At 46.5% G+C, this 24435-nt stretch overlaps 1 protein-coding gene across 2 annotated transcripts in view; it reads left to right on the top strand.

The window, feature by feature from the left end:
- Positions 1–852: 852 nt before the first annotated feature.
- The window catches only part of NINJ1 (ninjurin 1), a 40550-nt gene continuing 16967 nt past the window's right edge, over positions 853–24435 (top strand). The window contains exons 1-2 of one of the 2 annotated variants that reach the window (XM_059715406.1): positions 853–995; positions 22757–22988. In XM_059715406.1, coding sequence (XP_059571389.1) covers positions 924–995; positions 22757–22988 — 304 coding nt within the window. In that variant the 5' untranslated portion in view covers positions 853–923. Of the gene's footprint in view, positions 996–16572; positions 16675–22756; positions 22989–24435 lie in introns of those variants that run through there. The other variant, XM_014596580.3, reaches the window with a different exon arrangement.

The raw sequence follows: 24435 nt of genomic DNA, 5'->3' as shown, positions 1-24435 counted from the left end.
CACTGCACCCCACCCCACCCCACCAGCTGTACACACTCATGCTCCGCAGTCCATCATCCCTCCTGTCCTCGCGTCCCGCTCTGACAGGTGGCAGGATACCCTAGGCGAGGTCCTCGGTGGACAAGTCTGTAATCCACTTGGATCCCGTGACCCACCAGGGACATCAGCTGGCAGCTATTCCACAGAGCTGCCGCCAGGGGGTGCTCTGCCATGCTTTACGGCACGTGCCCCTTTTGCCAGAGGGAGACCGCGGTGCGCCCTGCTGCAGCCCCTCTTCTACCTCCTGCCCCATCCCCACACCTTGCACCCAAGCGCCAGGAGCTCCTGGCCGGCCTCCCCCGAGCGCTGGCCATCTGTAACACCAGGACGGAGGCTCTGGCGAGGGGGATCGGAGCGAGCCTCTTCCTGTCACTCCTCCGCTCAGGTCTTCGGGCAGCGTCTCTGGTCAGTGCCCACGGGCTCCCCGCATCATGCAGGGGCGGCGTCCCCCGACCAAGCCCTTGTCAATAACCCAAGCCTCGCTCCCCTTCCTGATTTCTCTTTTTGTGCCCCGGAGGCAGGCGGCCTGGCCTGGCCTGTCCTGCCCCCCGCCCCGGGGCCTGATGTTCCCCGACGGGCAGAAGCACGCCCGTGGCCCGTGTCACGCAGGGCAGGGGGAGGAGCTGGCTCCGACGCGGGCTCTCCCCGCTGTTCCCCTGCCCCTGCCCCGCCAGCTCCGAGGTCCGGCCAGGCCGCCCTCTGCCCGCCCCAACCAGGGTCCCGGCCGCGGCTCGGACCGCCCTCCCGGCTGCTCGGGGCCGGCCCAGGAAGGGGCGGGAGGCGGCGCCCGGCCGCTCTCCCGCCCGCCCGCCCGCCCGCCGGGCCCAGCCGAGCGCTCTGCACCTGCGGCGGCGGCGGCGGCGGCGGCGCGGGCGGGGAGCGGCATGGACGCGGCGGCCGAGACCCTCGAGCTCAACGGGCTGACGGGCGGCGGCGAGGCGCCGCGACCCGCCGGGGTAAGGGAGCGCGGGCGGGAGCCGGCACCGCCGCACACGCACCGCGGGCCGGACCGAGCCTGGGCGGGGACAGCGCTCCGGGGGCTCCTCCCGCGGCTGCCAGGGCCGGAGGCCAGCAGCATCGCCCGGGGCCAAGGAGGAGCCAGCGATGGAAGCCGGCTCGGCCCGGCGGCAGCCGCTTCTTCCGCCGTCTCCCCCGGGCCAAGTGGCCGCGGCGGGGCAGCGCTTTTGGCACCGGCCGGGCTGTGGGTGGGACCCGCCGCTTGCTCCTACGCGGGCTCCGGGCGGGCACCTCCCGGGTCTCCGCCTTGCCCTGCGGGGCGGGCTGCCGCTGGAGCGCTGCCCGGGCTGGGGCATAGCTGATTTTAGTAACTTCATGTTACTAAAGATTACAGCTTCCCCCGCCCGGGATTAGGAAGGCAGAACCACTACTGTTCTTCCAGTGAGGTACAGTTTTAGGGAACTGGTGGTCCGTGGGCCCGTCTCACACGGAGCCCGTTGTCAGCTGTAGAGGAACCCTGGCAGGACTGTGTTAGCTAAGGGAAGTAGAAACCTGACTCGCAGCCATGCAGGAAGGCTACGATATGTGATGGCAACAGCAGCTCCAGTAGTTTGAGGGGGATGAACGAGGATAATCCATGATGTGAGCTGTATCTGATGGCCTTCAAAGCTCAAATGCTCAAAGTCACAAAATCATAGGAAATGAGGGTTGGAAGGGACTGCAGGAGGTCTAGTCCAGTGGTTCTCAGCCAGTTTTGTACTGGGACCCATTTGTAAACCTGGATGGCCAGTCCCCACTCAGTGCCCCACACTCCTGACCCACTGTCCCCCACCCCCAGGCCCCAGCCCCCCAGTGTGTGTGTGGGGGCAGGGGGGGAAGCAAGCAGCCCCTTGCAGGCTGGACCTCTGCCAGCCTGCAAGGGAAAAGCGGAGGTTTCCCATATTCTTCTTCTTTAAAGGAGAACCCATTATTAAAGTTTGTTTGTGACCCTTTTGTAGATTGTTGTGACTTACTTTTGGGTCACAACCCACAGGTTGAGAAGCTTCTATTCCACCCCCTGCTCAAAGCAGGACCATCCCCAACAAGATCATTGCAGCCAGGGCTTTGTCGAACCAGTCCTTAAAAAAACTCCAGGGATGGAAATTCTACCACATCTCTGGGTAACCTGTTCCAGTGCTTCACCACCCTCCTAGTGAGAAAGTTTTGCCTCATATCCAACCTAAACTTCCCTTGCTGCAACTTGGAACCGTTGCTCCTTGTTCTGTCATCTTTCACCAATGAGAACAATTTAGCTCCATCCTCTTTGGAACCAGCCTTCAGGTAGTTAAAGGCTGCCATCAAATCCCCTCTCAGTCTTCTCTTCTGCAGACTAAGTTAAGTCCAGTTCCTTCAGCCTCTCCTCATAAGTCATGTGCCCCAGCCCCTGCTGTTTGTATCCCCTTTGGAAAGGTGACCAGAACTGTTCTATGTGTTTTGGATTTCAAGTACATTGTAGTTGACCAGAATGAAAAGAAATCTTTTCATCTGTTCCTTCTCTGAGTATGGTATTTGTATGACATTCTTCTGCTTAAGAGCACAGCTTTTAAAATAATCCTTTGCCAAGATATTTTATTACAGTCTAGTTTTATTAGTCACTCGCATAAGAGGTTTTGGATACCCTTTCTTTCTCCTCGCACCTGTCTTTTGTTGGAGGACTTTTAGCCTGAAATCTTCCATTTCAGAGGTCAGCAAGGGGGTCTGAGAGTCCAAGAAAAACATCTTTATAGAACAGTGGGATGTTCATTAGCCATTGACAGTGGCAGAAATTAGCACAGAAGAGCCAAAATGCTGGTTTTTCTTGCTAGTTCTTAACCTGTTTGCTGCTCAGCTTCAGACAGCCAGTTACTAGTCCCACTGGCCAAAAGCTCTAGCACAATCATCATTCAGCCCATCCCACCCCCAAGCTGATATTCTATTATTTCAGAGATGCTCAACCTGATGGCATGGCCTATGGGTCTCTTCATAGGTTAGGAAGTTTGGCAGCCAGGAAACATTGGTAATTAACACTGCCGCCATCACTCCTCCACTGCTACATTTCTAAGCTCAGTGTGGCTGGATCAAGCCCTATGTGGGCCATTGCTATGAGGCTGAATTGGGCCCTGGATGGGCCAATACTGCATGCCAGATCCGGCCCACAGACTCATAAGGCTTGTGGGGTAAAAATGTTAGGCACCACTGTTTTAGATACAGCTGCTATGAGGAGCAACAGAATAGAGTATGTTATTTCCTTCCTAGCAGAGGGCCTCTTACTGCTTAGGATGAAAGTTTAGAGCAGCGGTGGGCAAAATACTGCACCTGCAGCGGCGGCGGCGGTGCGGGCGGGGAGCGGCATGGACGCGGCGGCCGAGACCTTCGAGCTCAACGGGCTGACGGGTGGCGGCGAGGCACCGCGACCTGCCGGGATAAGGGAGCGCGGGCGGGAGGCGGCACCGTCGCACACGCACCACGGGCCGGACCGAGCCTGGGCGGGGACAGCGCTCCGCCAGCTGTGTTGGCTACAAATGTCCAACTCGGGATCCTTAAAATTCTGGTTTATTAGGCGGATTGAAACACTGTAATGAAGTCAAATCATAAACCTTGGGGCTGGTCCCCACGCGCGCACACACACACATACACACACAGTAGTGAGCTACAAGAGTCAGGTATACCTATCCCACAGGCGCTGGAGTCTGCCGTTGATGGCCAGTCGAGGCTTCTTTCAGCATGGTGTTATCCCTCAGAAGGGGGTCGCCGGCTGGTCCTTCTGGCTGGACAGGTCGGGTGCTGGTCAAGTTGGAGATGAAGAGGCTGCCGCTGAGAGTCACTTTTTGCTGCGTTTTATCTGTCCTTGGCAGACTTTGGTGACTCCCCAGTTTTCAGGTTTGCCCAATCCAGGGGTCATTGACCCTTGTGGGACTTCCCCCTCGGTGGCTACTGGATGGCATCTGTCAGCCCCAGGGGTTGTCCGCATGTATGTGCAGGTTTGGGAGTCCGTTGATTAATTTTGAATAGGGCTCTGGGAGCGGTCGATCTGGAGATATTCAGCCCAAAAGTTGGTCCCCGGCGTTGATTAACTCAGACCAGGCTTCTAGCCCTTGAACAGTGAAGTTTAGAGAATTCCTGGTTGCTACATTGTCTCCTATTGATTTCTTCCCTTGGTTGATCTGTGGTTTCCCTAGGTTTTAATTGCCACCTGCTACTGTGTTACCATTCAATCACTGATTCACTCAGGGGCCCGCCTGATACAGGGAAGCCGCAGTTTGATTCCTGCCTTTGTTAACATTGTTACAATGCATAACTTACTTTTGAAACTAAAAACATTTAGTTAAAAGGTAAGGAGTATAAAATATAAGCTACAAAAGTAATGTCATGGCACACAAATAGATAAAAATACCAAAATACAAGGGGAGATACAAAATACACACATACAAACTTTAGAACACAATTCCTTATCTTATACTGAAAGAAAGAGGAAGAAAGAAAAGGGAGAAGAAGAGAAATATAACCAAAGAGGGGAGAGCAAATGCAGGCAAGAGGAAAAGGGGACTTTCTGCTACATTATTCCCCCTCTTGACATTGGCCTTACACAAGGGTGATGTCACTATACTGTTTGAACACCATTGTTCAGCTATATAGACAGGAGATGTGTCATCTTCAGCTGGTTTGAAGTTAAAACAAAACTTAGGCAGTTAAAAGATATTGAAAGGGAAAAGCCTTGGGGGGTGGAAGAGAGAAAATAACAAGGTTGATTTGAACAGTTACAATGGTATAGTTGTCTCTTTGCTTATTAAAATGTGACTTTGAATGCAGTTTTTTTACACACATCTTGTTATACTGATATTCTAAATAGCATTTAAATCCTTAAGAGAAGTACAGAGAAAAACAAAAAAACCCAAAAAACAAAGTACACATGACCTTTAATAAATATCCTTTTGCTAACCAAGTGGAATCTAAAACTTCTAAAAATTGCTGCCCTTGTTTCAAATATCAGAACAACTTTCCAGTCCAACCGGACGGAAGTGTTCTGGTCTGGGATCCACAGACAGGTTCAATTTTTAGAGGGGGTATTACCAATTACTCTTATTATATCTTTATGATATCATATGTATTTAAACTGTGACAACTTAAAACAAACCAAACAAACAAACACAAAACATGTAACAAGACAACACAAACAGACAAGACAATTTTTTGCCATGGCTGTGATGAGGAAGATGCTGCTGGTAGTAATGAGGCCTCATGGTTTGTTGGTCACCTTTGACTACACTGTGGCTTCTGCAAAAGAAAACAAACACACACAAACCAAACCTGCCAAGGAAAACTCCTTGCAGTGGCTGATTATTTATGTTTACAAAGTACAATGCTGAGATGTGCAGTGGCAGTGCACACATCATTTTCTATTCTTGGGGTGCTTTTCTTTTATACTGAAAAAATGGAGCAGTTACCTACAGGACGGTGGCCATTCTAAGTTGAGGATTTTTCTGGCCTTTTCCTGCCTCAACATCGGACTGGGCGCTGATCAGCCTGTCCGATGTGTATTTTCCAGCGACTCAAAGCCGTTCCTTCCTGCTAGCCAAGAAGGGTGGCTGGCAGGATTAAGAGATTGGTTACCCTGTTCCTTGAGGGTCAGGTGGTTGGTGGCTCACTTTTTTTTTTTCCCCAAGCTGGGTCATTGGGATGCTCTCCTCATGACACAAGGAATCCTATTAACAAGGCTAGGTTCAGGGTTAGATCTATTCTGCCCCCTTAAACAGTTTCAGTTGGGACACATGTACCCATTTTCCTGCTTCAGGTCCCATTTCCTTCCGAATACATTTAGCGCAGCTCCTGTGTCCAGGAGTGCACTGGTATGCCCTTGAGTTCCCACCATAACAGGTATTCAGGGTCTCCCTTCTGGATCCCAATTGATGGTCCCCAATTTCTCCCGTGAGCCAGGGCTTTGCTCAGGGGTCCCATTACGGGGGCTCCGTCAGTGCTCTTCGGAGACCAGGGCTGAGGCTGCTACCCTGTTAGAAAGGGGAGGTGCTGCTCCCTCCCCAGTCAGCTCTGCCATTCTGATCAGCAGCTCGGCTAGAGGCTTTCCATACCATTTCCCTTTTGGTTCCCCATGCTGCATTAAAAACTTCCACACTGCTGACCGAATCCCGTTTTCTCCCTCTCTTTCCTTTGATACCCTCGGGTTAACCCAGTGTGGGCTGGGGTGATAATTTGGACCCCCAACCCCCCTATCAGTTTTGGGATATGCACTTTCATTAGAATAGGTAACCATATAATTCGGTGTGTCATTAAGCTTTTCTCTGAACTGGGTGGCCGGTTTCTCGGAGCGGCCCCATCAATCCAATTATGGACTGATGCATGCCTTCCTGTACTTCCTTCCAAAACCCAGGAGGGTAATCTATACTTCTTATGTCCGATGTCCATTTGTTCTCCTTGTCAAGGGACGGTTCTGCCGCTAGACAGCAATCCCAACATAACACACCGGATCACATAGTCCCTAACAGGTTCCCCAGGTGTCTGGTGGCTAGCCCCAAACTGCCCCTTAAATGTCTTTCTCTCCAAACTGATCCCCAAACCCACTTTGTTCCAGGGAATATTCTCTGCCCCAAAGCTGTCCTTCTGATTCATAGTTGCCTGAATCTCTGGGGTGGCACAAGCCCTTAGTAGGCAGTGCCATTCCCGGACACTCAGGGTTTCACACTCCACTACGTTGAGGGATTTCTGCAATCACTGTCCCAAATTTCTAATGTTAGCAGATCTCAGGGTCTTGCCCAGGGCTGCTAGATCAGCTCCATTGAGGGGGACCGTTACCTGTGTGGTTTCCATGGGTTGTGCGTGATTGCACTCACCTCAGGTACCAGGGTCCTCTCCTGATCTGACTTAGGGTCTTCAGGAGAGGGATCCCCTGCATCCTCTGGATCTCCCCACATCTCCCCACCCCAAATCTGTCCTGGATTGAAGGGGATGTCTGGATCCCTGGCTTGGTCTCCCCGGATGACAGCTGCTACTTGCAGGCTGCGCTCCTGGACTTCCTTTTTCGAATGGTTAATGGTATTTAGACAAGGGCCATGGTTGACCTTGGCACCTTTCTCGGCTTGGTCTTTAGCCATTGTCTTTACCAATTTTTGCAAGGCTTCTCGGCTAGCCTTTTCTTGGTCCAATAATTCCAATTGTCGGGCACTGTCTTGATTTATTTTTCTCAATTGCTCATTTTCATTTTCCAAGTTCCGAGACAACCCCTTTAGAGTCTGATTACTGGTTTCCAATTGGACACATCTATCTTTTAGAATTTGGATTTGCTCCTCCTTTTCCTCAATTTCAGAGGCTAGCTGAGCTTTTTCCTCAACTTTGTTTTTACAGCATGCCATAGTAGCCAGACCAAGGCACTGTGTTGCCTTTGAACCGAGGGTTTTTCACAAAGGCAAAATCTTTCAAATTGTGCTTCAGTGTCCCCTATGGAAAAGCCTGAGGTGCATACATCCTCCCTCCATGGGCTGGGTCCACCCTTCAGAATCTCCCTATGGAGAGGGGAAATTTCCTCCCTCCGTACCCACTTATCTTCTTGGCCTCCTGCTTCAACTTTGGGGGGGGGGGGGGGGTTCTGAACAAAGACATTTCCCTCAGCATGCCTCAAGCCTGTCAGTTTCCTTGAGCCCTCGCGCTCCCAACCAACTCTGCCCCAGCCCCTGCAGTTCTACAACCAAATCCCTTCCTTGGGCTATGCCCGCCCCCTTAGGTGACAACTAAATCCAGACCCTCCTTGGGTCTGCCCACCCCCTTGGGCAAGTCTAAATCCTAGTCCACCCCCTTGGATGACTATTGCCCACCACCTCCGTGGATGTGGGATCTATCTGGAGACACAGTCTCCCCGATTACCAATCCGCTAATAATCCTAGAATAATGCCCACATTCTCCACCAAATAATGTTGGCTACAAATGTCTAACTTGGGATCCTTAAAATTCTGGTTTATTAAGCGGATTGAAACACTGTAATTAAGTCAACTCATAAACCTTGGGGCTGGTCCCCACACGCACACAAGCACACACACTGTAGTGAGCTACAAGAGTCAGGTATACCTATCACACAGGTGCTGAAGTCTGCCGTCAATGGCCGGTTGAGGCTTCTTTCAATGTGGTGTTATCCTCCAGAAGAGGGTCACCGGCTGGTCCTTCTGGCTGGACAGGCCAGGTGCTGGTCAAGTTGGAGATCAAGAGGGCACCGCTGAGGGTCACTTTTCACTGCTTTTTATCTGTCCTTGGCAGACTTGAGTGACTCCCCAGTTTTCAGGTTTGCCCAATCCAGGGGTCACTGACCCTCGTGGAACTTCCCCCTCAGTGGCTACTGGATGGCATCTGTCAGCCCCAGGGGTCATCCACATGTACGTGCAGGTTTGGGAGTCCGTTGATGAATTTTGAATAGGGCTCTGGGAGTGGTCGATCTGGAGATATTCAGCCCAAAAGCTGGTCCCCGGCGTTGATTAATTCAGACCAGGGCTTCTAGCCCTTGAACAGTGAAGTTTAGAGAATTCCCGGTTGCTACATTGTTTCCTATTGATTTCTTCCGTTGGTTGATCTGTGGTTTCCCTAGGTGTTAATTGCCGCCTGCTACAAAAATGACAGGAACCAGGGGCAGTAGGACCCAGGGGAAGCCCTGGTGGGTTCCTGCAACAGCAGGCCCCCCACAGCCAGAAGCCCCGGCAGAGGCTTCTGGCCTGGAACCATTGGCTAAAGGGTCATACTCAGAGGGTGGTGGTGGACGGGTCATATTCGACCTGGGGGGAAGTGGGCAGTGGAGTCCCCCAGGGCTTGGTCCTTGGGCCTGCACTGTTCAATTTCTTTATCAGCGATTTGGACAACGGGGTGAAAAGCAACCTGTTCAAATTTGCTGATGACACCAACATTTGGGGTGAGGTGGGCACATTAGCAGGGAGGGAAAGACTGCAGAAAGACCTGGATAGATTGCAGGGGTGGGCAAACAAAAACAGGATGTGTTTCAATACTGACAAGTGCAGGGTGCTGCACTTGGGCAGTAGTAACCAGCAGCACACTTAAAAGATGGAAAACTTCCTTCTTGAGAGCACGGAGGCAGAAAGAGATCTTGGAGTCATCACTGACTCCAAGACGAACATTGGCCGACAATGCGAGGTCATGGTCAGCAGGGCTAACCGGCCCTTATCGTGCATCCACAGATGCATCTCGAGTAGGGCCAAGGAGGTGATCCTCCCCCTCTATGCGACACTGGTCAGGCCACAGCGACACTGGTCAGGCCACTGTGTCCAGTTCTGGGCACCCCACTTCAAGAGGGATGTGGACAACTTTGAGAGGGTCCAGAGGAGGGCCACCCGCATGATCCGGGGACAGCAGGGCACACCCTACAATGAGAGGCTATGGGACCTGAACCTGTTCAGCTTTCACAAGAGAAGGCTGAGGGGGGACCTGGTGACTCACTAGGGGGGGACCAGAAGGGTTTGGGGGAGACCTTGTTTCCCCTAGCGCCCCCCGGGATAACAAGGAATAACGGCCACAAGTTATTGGAGAGTAGGTTTAGATTAGACTTCCGTAAGAACTACTTCACAGTTAGGGCGGCTAGGATCTGGAACCAACTTCCGAGGGAAGTGGTGCTGGCTCCTACCCTGGGGGTCTTTAAGAAGCAGCTTGATGCCTACCTGGCTGGGGTCACTTGAGCCCAGTTTTCTTCCTGCCCAGGCAGGGGGTCGGACTTGAAGATCTACAAGGTCCTTTCCGACCCTAATTCTATGATTCTATGTGGCTGCACCAGCACCGGAAACTCAGGTAAAAGCTGGGTGGGCAAGGGAGGAGCTGGTGCTGATCGCAGGGAAAAGCGGCCCCTCCCCTGCCCTGTGGCTGGTGCTCCCAGCTGCAGCCGCTCGCAGCCCATGTGGGGCTGTCCTGAGCAGGCACAGGCCACCCCACACGGGCTGCGATCAGCTGCAGCACGGGGTGCTGGCCACGGGGTGAGGGAGGGGCCGCTTTTCCTATGCTCAGCACCAGCCTGTAACCCACCCCACTGCCAGCATGGGCCCTGTGCCGGCTCCAGGCTTGACCATCGGGGTTGTGCATGGCAGGAGCAGCTGCGGCCCCCCTGCTTGCCGTGCCAGGCACTGTTTGCTGCTGCTGCCCTCCCAGAGCGTGCACTGCAGTAGGCTGCAGTGAGGCTGCCACTCCCGCCTCTGTGCTACCTATTGTGCGAGCTCCAGGCAGGCAGCAGCTGAGGACTGCAAGTGGCTGCATCAAGGAGCACTGGCCATGGGGTGGGGGAGGGGCCGTTTTTCCCATGCTCAGCACCAGCTTCTTCCCTGCTGGCAAGCAGGGGATCGGGGCTGCATGCTTCCCCTGGCCTGTACCATGGGGCTGGGTGTACAGTGGGAGTAAGCAGGTGTGGGAGTCAGTGGGAGCACGGGGCTCACATCAGTCTCCTGGGGCCAGCATCAGCAGGGCCCAGAGCAGGGCAACAGGAGTACAGGGTCCCGGATGGCAGGAGTTCTATGGAGCTGGGCCAGCTCCCCTCTCTCCCTGCTGGTGCAGCCCAGCCTGGCTCCACAGACACTTGCCAGCCTGCACCCCACTCTGGGCCCTGCCAGCGCTGGCCCTGGAATATTGGTCCCAAGACATTGAGACATTGGTCCCAAGATAGTGACCAGGGGGCGGGGCACCTGTCAAGGGGTGGGGCTACCCATGCGGCCCTCAACAGCTTGCCAAAACTGGGTAAGTGGTCCTCCACCCTAAATAATTGCCTGCCCCTGGTTTAGAGGGACTCTTTGCCCCGTGATCATTGAAGAGAATAGAGAAGATGCTGAGAATAGAAGAGAACAAAAGGTGGACCCCCTTTCCTCTCAGAAATGGACATCTTATTCTAAAGCAGGGGTGTCAAATTCATTAGGCCAGATAAGTGGCATGGGGTCAATCTACAGGCCAGATGAGACCCACAGCCCATTCCCCCCCATCTCCCCAGCCTACATACCTGATCCAGCACAGGAGGTACCTGCCCAGGCCAGTCCAGGACACTGGTCCCAGAGGGGGCTGCAGCCTGGGACCTGGCCCGGCTAGCGCCGCGTGTCCCAAGCACTGCACATGGGAATGGTCCAGCACAAGCAAAAGAGGATGCACCAGGGGCCAGATCAAAGGGCTGGATCTGGTGATCCAACCTGCAAGCCATATGTTTGACACCCATTTCAGAGGGTTAGGATTATCCTGAGTTTTCATGCACCAGTCAAATAAACCAACCAGCCAGCCTTTTGCTACTGACTGGGAGAATAGGTAACAAGTACATCAACAGCCCTAATTTGGAAAGCATTGATTGCCACAGTTGAAAGGGCTTACTTAACCCTTGTCACCTAAGAAGTGTGACAATACACACTCCAGTGTGGACATAAACTTATTTTAGCATGAACTTCTTTTTTTCAGATTTCTTTGGAAGACAGTTCAGCTTGCGTTGCTGTGGAAGAGGGGGGTTTAAATTCAACCAAAACACTCCTGTCAAAAGAAATGTCTATACAGAAAGCTGTACTAGTAGAATAATGCATGTATAAAGCCATACCTGTATAACTCATAAAAATGTTGTTTGTAAATAAGGCTAAATTATGTGTGTTCATGAGCCCTCCTCCCTTCCTGACATGCCCTTGGCAGGGTGTCACTGGCACTAGAACTAAAGCAGTGTCAAAGACTGGAAAGTACAGAAAAACTTTATATATTTGGCATGAGTAATGTCTGTCCATAAACCAGGCACAGCATATTTACGTCAGAATGGTGAAATGAAAGAAAGTCTCTTAAAATTACACTGCTTCAGCCATCTCATTTTAACAAAAAGGGTTTTGATTATGCAATTAACTGAAGAGGGGGATTTTTTTTTATCTTTCAGTTTATTCCAGAAATCTTTATTGCTTAGGATTTCTCCCATTTTGCTTCATATTCAGTGGCCTGCAGTAACCTTTGTAAAAAATGTTTCCCACAAACTGAGATACAAGCTCTGGATTAAAGATAACTGAAAAATAAACTGACATAAGTTAATGCCTACATTTAAATACTGCCTGTGTTATTAGGTTGCTGTGTGTCAGAACACTTTATAGACATTAATCCTCTCACTATGCCTGAAACAGTCAAATTATAAAAAGGCTGGTGGGGTGGGGGGCAAGGGGTGGGGAGGAAATCTGAGGTAGAAGTTGACTGTCAGGTTTTCAAAATAGCTCAGTTACCTTTTAGATACATACATGAGGCAGATTTTGAGGTGTTCAGCAGCAGATCGATCCACTGTAAAATTTACAGCCAGATTTTGAAAACAGCTTAGCACATGGACTAACAGGAAGCTGAGTTCTTCTGAACATATATTCCCAGTTTGCAGAGGCTGAAGTATATTGAAAATCTGGCCTTTGTGCCCAAATCCACAAAAGGATTTGCATACTTGCATCTAATAATTAGTCATCAATCCTTCCTGCCTAAGCAGCCACCTAAAAATCAGATGTGTCCAAAGCACCTACATGCCTCAGTAACTAGCATTAAAAGTTCCTCAGGTGCTTATACTGGTTCTCTATCTATATGCCTACCTTCTACCAGGATTAAATGTTTCTCTGACTTTCCCTCAGAAGCTCAGATCTGGCCCACCAAAAGATTTTGATCCAGCCCACAGGTGGATGGCCAGCAACTCATTGGATCTGGCCCAAGGACAGTTGGCAGCTCCAGCCACTGCATGGTACCAAACAGGTGGGTGGTTGGGCCTGCTTCTGCCCAGCAGTCTCAGCCCCTGCTGCGGCAGCATCAGCTGTGGATCCAGGTGGGGTTTCCGAAGCAGCACATGCTAGGCGGGTGTCAGCGTCAGCTGTGACATTGGTGGCAGGTTCTGCATCTGGGCTCTGGAACCTGCTGGCTGTGCCCACAGCAGATGCTGCCACTCACCTACTGCAGCAGAAGTCTCCATCTGATCTTTGGGGCTCCTGGCAAACTACAACTCTGGCCAGGTTCTGAAAGGAAAGGGAGACAGAGAGGGAGAGACATGGATGCGGCCTTTGACAGGTCCCCAAAACTCATTAAGTGACCCTCCAGCCAAAATAATTGCCCATCCCTGCTCTAGGCCCTTCCAGATCAGGGTCCACGTGCACAAAAGAAAAATAATGCAGCACCATCCACAACTTTCCTTCAAAACACTTTGGAAATGAATTTAAGTAAACCAAATTAAATCCACTAATTCCAAATGAGTGTGTCCACCTACCAGGCTAAGGCAATTTAACTATTCTGCTTTAAATTCAGAAGAAATTATGACACAGGAAAAGAAATAGTTGATAGCTATTTGAATTGCACATTGCTTATTTTTTTTCTTGCTAGAACCATGAAAGATCGTAGTGGTTTTTTACTACTGACATCCATAGTTAATTTTTGCTAAGTAGAACTCTATGCAACAACCTCATAACTTGTAGGAACTTGATATTGCTCTTCTTTTGTTCAAGAGAATGAAGTAACATATCCTACAGCATTGCATATTTCAAATGGACACACCTTCTAATCTCATAGTTAGTGGTAGAGTGTAATTAGTAATTATTTATAGCACTAGGAACATATAGACAAAGCTTCACAAAACATAAGGTGACAGTCAACTTACAGTACAATTTCTGACAAATGCTGTAGTATACTACAATAGAATGGAAAGCAGTGATAAAAGGCAGAGATATTCAAGTTATTCTAAAAAAATAGGTGCTTCCCACCTTAAGTTATTAAAACTAATTAAAAGTAGTTTTCACCATTTGTACTTGTTTATGTTTTTCACATCAGTTAGTTTGCCCTGATTAGGCAAATTACTACAGCTCCCCATAGATTTATTTCTTCCAGAATTGATATATTTTACCTTTTTTTGAAAGTGCTTTTTTGAAAGTTTTAGCACAGGTACTCCATAAACACACTTTTGTACCTATTTACAAACTTTTTTTTGCATATATATTGCATTGCATATAAATAAAAACTTTACCTCAACCACTCTGCCAAGTGGCCCCTGTGGTTCACTTGGCAGATCAAAGCACACTTTGACAGTTAAACCATTAAAAATCTGCTACAGTTTGCACTGCGTATGCGCACCCATCTCCATACCCAACCTGCCCCTGACAAAGTCTGTGCCAGACCCCTCTCCACCATATGATGTCTGCTATTTCTTTTCCATTGTCGTCTTCTGTTTTTCTGTAGTACCAGTACATTTCACTTAGTCCCATTTTAATACAGTTCTCAACTGTGGGGCCTGAGTGTCTGTTTATGAGCAGGTTCCTGGCTTTCCACAGGGCATACCTGAATCAGGATATGAACTTGTCATTACAAACTCTACTTTTTTTCTTTTTTTTTTTTTTAAAAGAAAAAGTTTTAGTATTCCCAGTCAAATCATCCAATTCCAAATCTGTGCAAGTCATTCAAGAACCATTTGTGGCTCTGCTGCCAGCAAGCATCCTCCACCCCTGCTTAGGGTTTCATATACTTCCAAATCCTTTGTCATGATTTTCCCTGCCAGTAGGAAAACCACCTTGGTGGTCATGGTATTTCTCCTGCTAGGTAAGTAAGGTCAGTAAGTAAGGTCATTAAGGTCAGTAAGTAAAGTCATTACATTTTTTTTTTTTTTTTTGTAAAAATATAATGTGTGTCTATATTTAAGGTTATATATATTTACACCACAGAAGGATAAAACGCACCCGTACATCCATGATAAAAAAAATGCACCTGCACACCCATACAAAGGTCCGCTGGCCACATGAACCCATTACAATATCCACAACGCATGCAACACATACAAAACAATTACATCCATGCTGGTCCCTCAGACCAGTCCATCCTTCCTTTCCACCCTTGCCCCGCTTCTAGGGTCACATACTCAGTTCAAAGTGCCCTCTCTATCGTTGTCACTCCAGCTCCCGCTGGAGGACCCACTGCTGCTACAAATTATGCAATGTATTAGTTCAAAGCCAGAAGACTCATTATTTGTTATATAGTTCATTGGGCTGGGCCCCAGCAGGGTCAACAGCATTTCAAGCTATGGCAACCCCACAGCTGAGCACTGCGCATACCCGTGTCCAGATACTCCCCACAAAGGATCCATGTGCCGATTAGCCCCCGACTCATGACTGGAACTGAGGGATCTTGTCATGAGTCCTGGGATCCTCCAAAAAGGTGTATGCAGATGAGGCACAGGGCAACCTGGTCTGGCTCCACCTCATGGAAGGCGGGGCCACACTAATCATACACAACAGGGTGAGAGAGGGAGTGACAGAGGGGTTCTTGGTTGAACTGTTTGGGGCCCCATTTGGTGATGTTTGCCAGACATTTAAGGCTGTTTAAGAAACAAGAGCCATTAGAACTGGGAAAGAAAGGCACAGCTCAGCTGTGGGAGTGAAGAGGAAGTGGAAATGTATGCAATGTAGTGGCTTACCACGCCTTTAAAAATATCTTATTCAGCTTGTCTGCACTTGCGATAGGTTCCCAGCAGTATGTTTCACCATATGGACCAAAAAAAAAGGGTTTTATAGCCATGCTCAGTATTGGCTGCGGTAATTAACTTTATAGTTGGTTCCCATTACTGAGCATGTTTGGCAGCAGTTTATGGATAGACAATGTATTTAATGAGGTTTACTTGTGCACAATTATAAGATGAGGGGCTTCCCCCTACTGATGGTGGAAAAAACCCCTCATCTTGTATTCAAGCAAATATGGTATTACGTATGCATAAGTAAAAGTGTCTTGTGGCTCTGGCTTCTGTAGAAAGAAGAGTTTCAAACTTTGATTATCAAGTTATTTTCTCCAAAGGTCACTGAAGTTCACAGTCCAGAGCAGTGGTGCTCAGCCTCTGGCCCATGGGGCTCTGTCCTCTGTCCCCACACAGCCCTAAGTACCCCAAAGATGATTAGCTGTTGCCTCTCCAGGCTCCCCAGTTATCAGCCCCAAAGCTATTCCACTGATATGTTTTCATACTCACCCCCACAAACCAGACACTGCTTGTTCACTCTGCCTTGTCCATTGTCATGCTTCTCCTAGCACTGCCTAGCACTTTCCAGCCTGTGGGAAGTCTTGCAGGCCAGATGACATGGCTCCATGGGCCAGCTCTTGGTCACCCCTGCTCTAGAGATAGGCAAAGTAGTAAATATGATAAATCTTAGGTTCCAGATTCAATTCCTTTATTTATTTCAGTATACTAAGGATAACCTACATCTTCTCTCCAGAAATGCACAATCTACATCTTGGGTGTCACGGGAGAAGCTGCTGGTAGTTTAAGGCCAGGGACTAGTGTAACATTTGTAGCACTGCAAGTGCTGCTGCACTAAGAAGTACTACAACACAGGTAGCACCATCCAGATGAACAGATGCCATTACCCCACCCCACTCCTTTCTGGGCTGCAACAAAATTACTGTGAAGGCATGCAGTGGTGTGCTCTGTGGCCAGGGAATACAAGAACAGGGTGCTTGGCCCTTAAGTTTCCTTCCAGCTAGGCAGACCTTAAGGGCTGCAACTCCAATCCCTCCCCATCCAGAGATTCCTGCTGTCCAGCCCTAGTAACAACTGAGTGCCCAGGCAGCATTCATTAACTATCCAGCCTACTTTCTCCCTGCCTCTTTTCAGGGGTGGAGGGGGAAGGAGAAGAAAGCAGAGCACTGTAGGATCCTGGGGAAGAGACCTCCATGGAGGTAAGGGATGTGAGCAGAATGTACATCTGGGTGCTTAAGTTTTTATTTCCTCTCCTTCCATAACCTTCCTGAAACAGAAAACTCACACCTCTTTTGGGGGTTGGGTGTTCTAAATTTACCTGCTCTCAGAATTTAATTTGCTCAATGTCTTCATTGGTTGCTCCTGGAAAAGTCTCCCACCTATGAATATGTAATATGCCAATACATATGCAACACACATCTAAGGGACTTTGTTTTTGAGCTGGTAAATATTTAAAATATTTTTGAAGTCAGAAGTTTAACTTTGTTGTGAATTCAGTTCCTGAGGCATCATTTCACTTCCATTAGGGTTTGAGAGAAATGGAAATTGGTTTTAAATTTAGACTGTTCTACAGTGCAGGAGTGTTCAGAGAGTATCTTTAAATGTAAATAGCCATCTGAGAAGGTGTTAGCTCTTCTTCTTAAGAGTCTTGGGATACGTTTCTTTCTGATTTACTAACATACTGCCAACTAACTATTTTTCCCCAACTCAGTATTCCTATTTTACATGGCTTCTTATATTAGTAATCAGTAATACCAGATTATAGCATGAACACTTCCTATTTGTCAGACAAAGCATTAAGCAGTTATCTGAAAGTTTGCATTTAGATTTGAAATATTTGCAAATATTTCAAGAATGTTACTATCTTTAACCTTTTAAAAAGAAACATGTTTTCAGGAATGTGAAATTTTAGAAACAAGAAAGTTCTTCTACAAAAGATTTTCCATCCACTGTTTTTCTTAAAGATTTTAGAACCCAGATGTAAGGAATTGCATTCAGTAACTGAGTCGGTTGGTTATAAGTGTTGGTCTAAGGACATAGGCAGATGAGGTTCTTTGGGTAAATGTGATATCCTTTGTTAGACCAACTAAATAATTGGAAGATTTGTTCTTTACAAGCTTTCAGGCACAAGCACCCTTCTTCAGGCATAGGGAGAATCTGCTTGTGTTTGTGTGCTCTCCTGGGTGGAACAGAATTATTTACATTTTATTAGACTAACTGTCACTAACTTTTCATGTGAACAACACCACTGAACTAGCTATACATAAGTATTTACAGAATTTTTCCGTAGCTTTGAAAATGTCAGGCTTCCACAGGTTTAGATGCTTAAAGTTTTAAAAAGCTTTAAAAAAATCATCCCCTTAGAAAACATGATGGAAAGAAAATAAGAAGATTAGCAGATTAGTTATGTGTATTCCAAAAAGAGAAAAGGTCATATTTTAAAATTTTACTCCATGAAGCCAAGTGCCTTTCCTTTCATATATTCAAGGACAGAGGAAAGTAACAAAATCCAACTTTTACATGGCCGATGTGGGGGGAAACCACCCCCTCTCCCCTGTCAGTCTTCAGTGTTGGTCGTTTCAGAGAAACTTTATAATGAAGAGGTGCCTACATAATAAAAAACTAACATACTAATTAGCACCTTTGCCAGTCTTGATAGCCTGACAGGTACCTTGGGACTCACAGTAAGTAGAGGATAACATTTTACTAGAATTACTTAAATTATCCATTCCCCCTACAAACCTTTCTTCTTTGTCTGACCCTGTCTTGTAAGCATGGCAGTTTGTAGAGAGCTAAGCAGTCACCAATAACTTCACAAATGCATAAGAGACTTTGACCTTCAGGCAGACAAACAATTTTCACCAGCTCCTAGTCAAATGTTAACTGATCAGTAAACAGGATTTTTTTTTTTTTTTTAACTACAAGAGAGAATTGTATTTAAAATTGGTTTTCAAACTTCAAATGGATATTTTCTGGACTCATACTGGAAAGCATAAGATATTTTGTTTTGTTAAATCATCAAGCGGCTCTTGAGCATTTGGTTTCACTTGGCCATCCCAGCACCACTTTTGTACTGTAAGCAATGAAGCCGCCTTTACTAAAAAAAAAATAAAAAAAAAATAAAAAAATCAAACAAACTGTGAAGTGGAAGGCATAAGCTATAATGGTCCATGAAAACAAGTATTTTCAGTGTTCTACCTATAAGATGACCAGATAAAGCTCAGATAAAGTACTACTAATAAAGTGAGCTCTAAATGTAAAGAAACAAAAATCAGGCTTGGGGTTTTTTTTTCATCTTTCATGAAAGGTTAGAGGAAAATAAAATCTAAGGCAAATATCTGGAGATAATAGCATCATTTTCTGTGTTCAGTAAACTGTTCAGCGAATTAGAGATTGGGAAAGGGGGGAGGTTTCACAGTTCTTTTCAGAGACCAGGTCTGCCAATACATCCAAGAGCTTACTGCTTATTAATAGGGGAATGAGCATGCCAGAGTCTTTTCCACACTGGACCTTTTAAAAATAGTCAGACATTTGAAAGACACCCACTGTAATTAGTTCTAGGTAACTGTGATGTTGTAGCTGTTGTGATGTTGTAACTGTGATGTCAGACTGTAGTCAATTTGCAGTGGCAAATAAACATACTAGCACCATTGAAATTCATCTTGTTTGACCAAAACTCTGTATCCTCTCTCATAATAAGGTATTTCTTATATAAATCAAGAGCTTGTTGAACTTAGAGAAAAAATCCCTGAAGTTGCAGGTGCAGCTCCGTGAGCAGTCACAACAGTGAGAGTTTTCATGTGATCTGCTTCTAATATTTCTAAAGCCATAAAGCTGCATTTCAATTTTAAACCATTTTGCATGCATCCTATGCTTCCTACTCTGGTAAAACAGAAACCTATCATTCACTTCCTGCCTTTTCCTTTATGTTTGCCTTTATTTCCAGTTCCAGGAATTGTAGACAGAAAAACCTCTCCATGAATGTTAGCCATTTCAGCAATTGCCTTAGGTCAGTATGCCAGCGTATCAAGTCTAGTTCTGAGAGTGACCTATTACACTGTTCCTTTCTTCTTCTGTTCCCAGTGAGGAAGTACCACTCCCTAGCCAGGGAACCAAAGGCAGTTGTTACTGGAACTTCTCTCATTGCAGATTTTTTTCTCTCTAACAAAAAACAGCGCTGGTCTTGTGGCCAAAGGAAATACTGACTATGCATGCCATGTAGTGGAGACTTGCCATTCATTGTACAGGTATCAGCATGGCTGGTTCTGGTTATGAATTGTTAAAACATCAGAGTCTCAGTCTCAATGAGTTTTCAAGTCAAGCTGGCAACTGTTCAGCTGATGGTATGAAATACAAGTACAGGGCACCTATACACAGGCCAGACGTCTGCTCTGATGCATGCTAATTAGCATGCATCAGAGCAGACTCCATTAATTGAGTCTGCTGGAGTGCATTAATTAATGCATTCCAGCAGCCTACATGTCATATCTGTTCAGCATCCCCACACTTTAAACTGGTGTGAGGGGGAGGGGTGCTTGAACTAAAGCACGTCGAATGAGCTTTAGTCTGTCAAGCACTGGATGCTGAATACACACGACTCTTGAGGCACTTTAATTAGAGCGGCTCTCGGAGCCACTGTAATTAAAGCACCCCCACCTTCCACCCTGGACCACCTACACAGACGCCCACAACGCTTAACAGAGCTTCTGTGCTGTAGCTCAGAGTAGGAGCCATTAATTATGGCTGTCCATTGCCCCAAACCCTCAGCATTAGGCTTGTGTGTTCCAGCCAGTACAACAGACCACTCAATCAGGATACACTCACTACCTGCTCTTACACTTGAATAACCCCAGTACACCCACAGGTGTCACTGAAGCAGGATGTGACACAGTCTACTAATATTTGCATGTAATTAACAAAGAAGCATCCACTAAAAAAAACGCTCAGTAGTTTAAGGTTACTTTCCCACTCCTAGGATTGAATGCTCAAGTATTTGTTGCAATGTGAACACAGAATAAATCTGCTTTTTCATTCAGAATTAAAGCCTATGTCAGGGCTATCCGCTGTGTGGATCAGGTTGCTGTCCCCCAGTGAAATATTTTTTTCTAAGGCAGTTTGGCAGAAAGGCTACTATAAAGTAAACCAAAATCTAAACAAATATTATAGATTAGTTGAAAAAAGCCTATAAATGTTATCAGTTTTATAGACCTTAAAATAAGAGGTATTTTTAATAGAAGCCACACAGGTCAAATTCTGTTGTACTCATGTATTTTTTTGCTATTGTTATTAATTAATTGTAACCAAGAGCATAATGTGGTCTTTCTTTCCAATATAATTAAAGGCTCAAGTGTTAGTCTAGGTCTTCTTGAAATGGGTAGCTCGATTATTTATTTCACATGACCCTAGAAAGAAAGTAATGGGGGCAGTACACTCAGTGGTAGAAGGATATTGGCATCCCAGGGGGTGCCCTGTATTTACAAATGCTCCAGTAGATATGTGGGCATGTTTTATTGTTATAGGACTGACTGTAGAACCAGATTAATAGCTTTTTTTTTGGATCATGGAACCGAGACAAAGACAAATGAATAGTGTGCTACTCCTGAATGAAGTCTATGTTAATTTTTCAGGTCTATTCTCTTTCCACTGTGAGCTGAGTCTGAGTAAACAAGCCTTCTCTGCAATGCTAGGATTACATGGTTTCAATCCTTTTGTAAAAAAGACTGCTGCTGACATCTTTCTGTCAGTAGAAAATTTAGATTATGGCAGGATACAAAGCGTCTAGAGAAAATAGGTCAAGTTTTGCAGCTTGCTGTCCTGAAAGGAACTGGCAACTCTGCGAACTGAAACCTTTCTAGTTTAAAGGCACACACAGGCACAAAAGACATTGGTGAAACTGGTTGGACATTCAGCTGTTTTGAACTCTACTACTGAACATCATGATTAGAGGGTGTCTTCCAAATTTGAAAGAACTTTTAAATATAGACGTTCACCACGGTGATTACACTTGCCAATGAAAACATTTGTACAGTAGGCATATCCCTAAGAAGCAGCAGTTAAACACATCAAACAGAACACTTTCTTTCTTATACTCCTATACTGAATTAGGGCAAGATCAAGTCATTCTATGAGGGGCTCCATCCTTCACCCAATGGGAAAGGAAATAAGTGTGTACAATTACACATTTAACAACTGTTACTAAATCAAATGTCAGTGACCTACATTGTGCCTCCTCTTACACCAGTGTTCCTGCACCAAGATGGGTAGAGGTGTCAGGGTATCTTCATACATTGCTGAGGTGGAATAGAAGATATATTTTGGCTCATGCATATCATATATGCATCAAGAGCCATGTTTTATCAGTGAGAATCAGGCAACTAAGCTATTTTTCCACTTTGGAACACCCCAAGGTACACCTAGTATCTGCATTTTTAGGTGTCTACATACATTTGGGGGGGCCAAATTCAGTTTTGGTGGTGACAACCCAAAGGGATAAGGAGGATTAGTGTGTGGCAGGGACAGCACAATGCTCACATAGCAGTTGAGTCCCACATGAATCCCCAAAATAGGACTTGTGAGCAGTTTAAGTGGTCCATATCATTTTGTGAGTAAGTGCACACACTGATGAGACCTGATCTACAATCACACAGCTTACTTTAAGCTGTGTGATTTTTGATTAGGTCGTGTTTGTGCAGGTGTTCCCTAGTCTTAGGACCCAAGCTGAAAACGTGATCCAAGTAGGTTGGGGTGGGAGGAGGGACAGGCAGGAATGGGGGGTGGGGGGAGCAAGGGGCTAAAAATAGCTAAGTCAGGGGTGGTGGAAGGGGAGGAAGAGCATAGCCCAGGGGCTGGGGTGAGTAGCTGGGCTTTCCCAGCTCTGGGGCTGCGCTTCGAACATGTACAGATGTTTGTTAAGCTAACTTGATCCTGATCTAACTTACTTCTCCTCCTCAGTTCATCCAGTATAACATGGGCATTTGAAGTACAGCCCTGATATTGACATGCTAAAATCCATTTGTTTGCTCGACTTCTCCCAAAGTACATTTTCCGAATTCCCTAATTCTAAGTATATTTGTAAGTTAATCATCTTGTACAAGTCTGACCAAGCTGATATGGATTACTGCCTGTTTGTTAGAAGATGTAGGTAGCTATGAGAGTAGAGATAGAATAAGAGCAGTACAGAGATCAGCAACATTATTAGTGAGATTGTTCCTGGGCTCAAAGTCACCTCTAACTTGTTAAACTAGATGTATTTGTAACTAGAATATTTTTTACTTTCTATAGAGAGTACAACAGTGGCTGCAGAGAAATGGACCTATGAACATTAATCACTATGCCAATAAGAAGAGTGCTGCAGAAAGCATGCTGGATATTGCTCTGCTGATGGCCAACGCATCCCAGTTAAAAGCAGTGATGGAACAAGGACCCTCTTTCTCATTTTACGTCCCACTCATTGTTCTCATCAGCATGTCACTCGTACTTCAAGTTGCAGTGGGCGTGCTCCTGATATTTCTTGGTATGTAGTAATGACAAGAACCACTGCCGATATGAATAACCACATTTATGCATTTTTAAAGCTATTTGAATGGCTTTGCACCAGAATTGGCTAAAATTAATTACCATCAGATTATGTTTTTCAGTGTCTTGAATATTTCATTGCAATAATTTGGGGAAACTGATTTTCTTTTTAAAAAGAACTTCCTCATATTTAATTGCAGAGCACAGAAAATTGGGCAGTTTTCAAAAGGCTGGAGGGGGAAGGAACATAGTGAAATAGAATAGAAGTCAAAAGAAATGTTAATGGGTCACGTTCTTTGAGCATGCTGCGTGCACAATTTCACAATGGTATGTGTGTTGGTGGGGTGGGGGGGGTGTTACAAGGAAGGTACAAATTCTTTCCCTCCTTAACATTAGTGTTGCATATTGGTTTCAGCAAGCTTATAAGGCCACAAATGAAAATGGTATTGGGCCTAAAAATGAGATTGTAACACAGTGCTTGGCAACAATAAAATCTTAGTCTCCTCTGAAAAATTCACAGACAGACACCTAGATCCCACTGAACTTCACTGAAAATCGAGTCCTAACACTCCTTCAAGAAACCTGACCTAATGGTGTAAATAACAGCATAGGTTATTAGCATGTATACTACCCATTGCATTAATAGACATTTTAGTATATTGACACACTTGCTGGGATGCTTTATTCAGGGATGTTCCTGCCTTGAGCAGGGACCTGGTCTACAGAGTGTATGATAGAAGTGTAGTGGACGAATGGCAGAAATGCTACTTCAAGAAATCACTTGAGTCAAAACCTACATTGACTGGAGCTAAAACCAAGAAGAGATAATAGAAGGGGCAAATCCCTCATCAGCATATAATCCTTTGGAAGAAATGAATTGGTGGGAAGGGACAGTTAACTAATGCAAACCAGGATCACGAATTCTGATGTACAGACAAACAAGGTAGAATTTCTTCACTCCGAAGACTTGGCTAATCTATCATCAAGACACTAATCACCTGATCTTGGTCTTTTGGCTAAGATGACAGGATTTAAACAGAGTGAAACGTGATATGTTCTGTATCCACGGGACTGTTTCCTTAACTTGCAAGTAGATTATCTTTGTGTGGCACTAGATAATTTTGATTTTTGACTTCCTCTGGCCCCATTAATTTTTATCAACACTACCAGTATGTACACTATTATGGGTAGCTTCTGTGCAGAGCTAGGGATGTTTGGTCAGGCGCCCCAAACCAACCACTTATTTTGGCTGCTGGCCTTAGCTAAAGACCCACTTTCCAGGGTCCTCACCTCTGCTACAGCTGAGGTTGTTGATAGCACCACCACCACCACGAGCTTTGTAAAAGATGCAAAAGAAACAGAGTTCAGTAAACTGTCACTCAGCTTTTCGCTGATTTCATGTCTCTGGCTTGCTAGGCTTTTCCCAGGTTTCACTTGCCCATAGC

The sequence above is a fragment of the Alligator mississippiensis genome, chromosome 12 (genome assembly GCF_030867095.1).
Source record: "Alligator mississippiensis isolate rAllMis1 chromosome 12, rAllMis1, whole genome shotgun sequence".
Lineage (NCBI taxonomy): Eukaryota > Metazoa > Chordata > Crocodylia > Alligatoridae > Alligator > Alligator mississippiensis.
The sequence above is the reverse complement of the archived record's forward strand: the minus strand, read 5'-3'. Positions and strand labels throughout refer to the sequence as shown.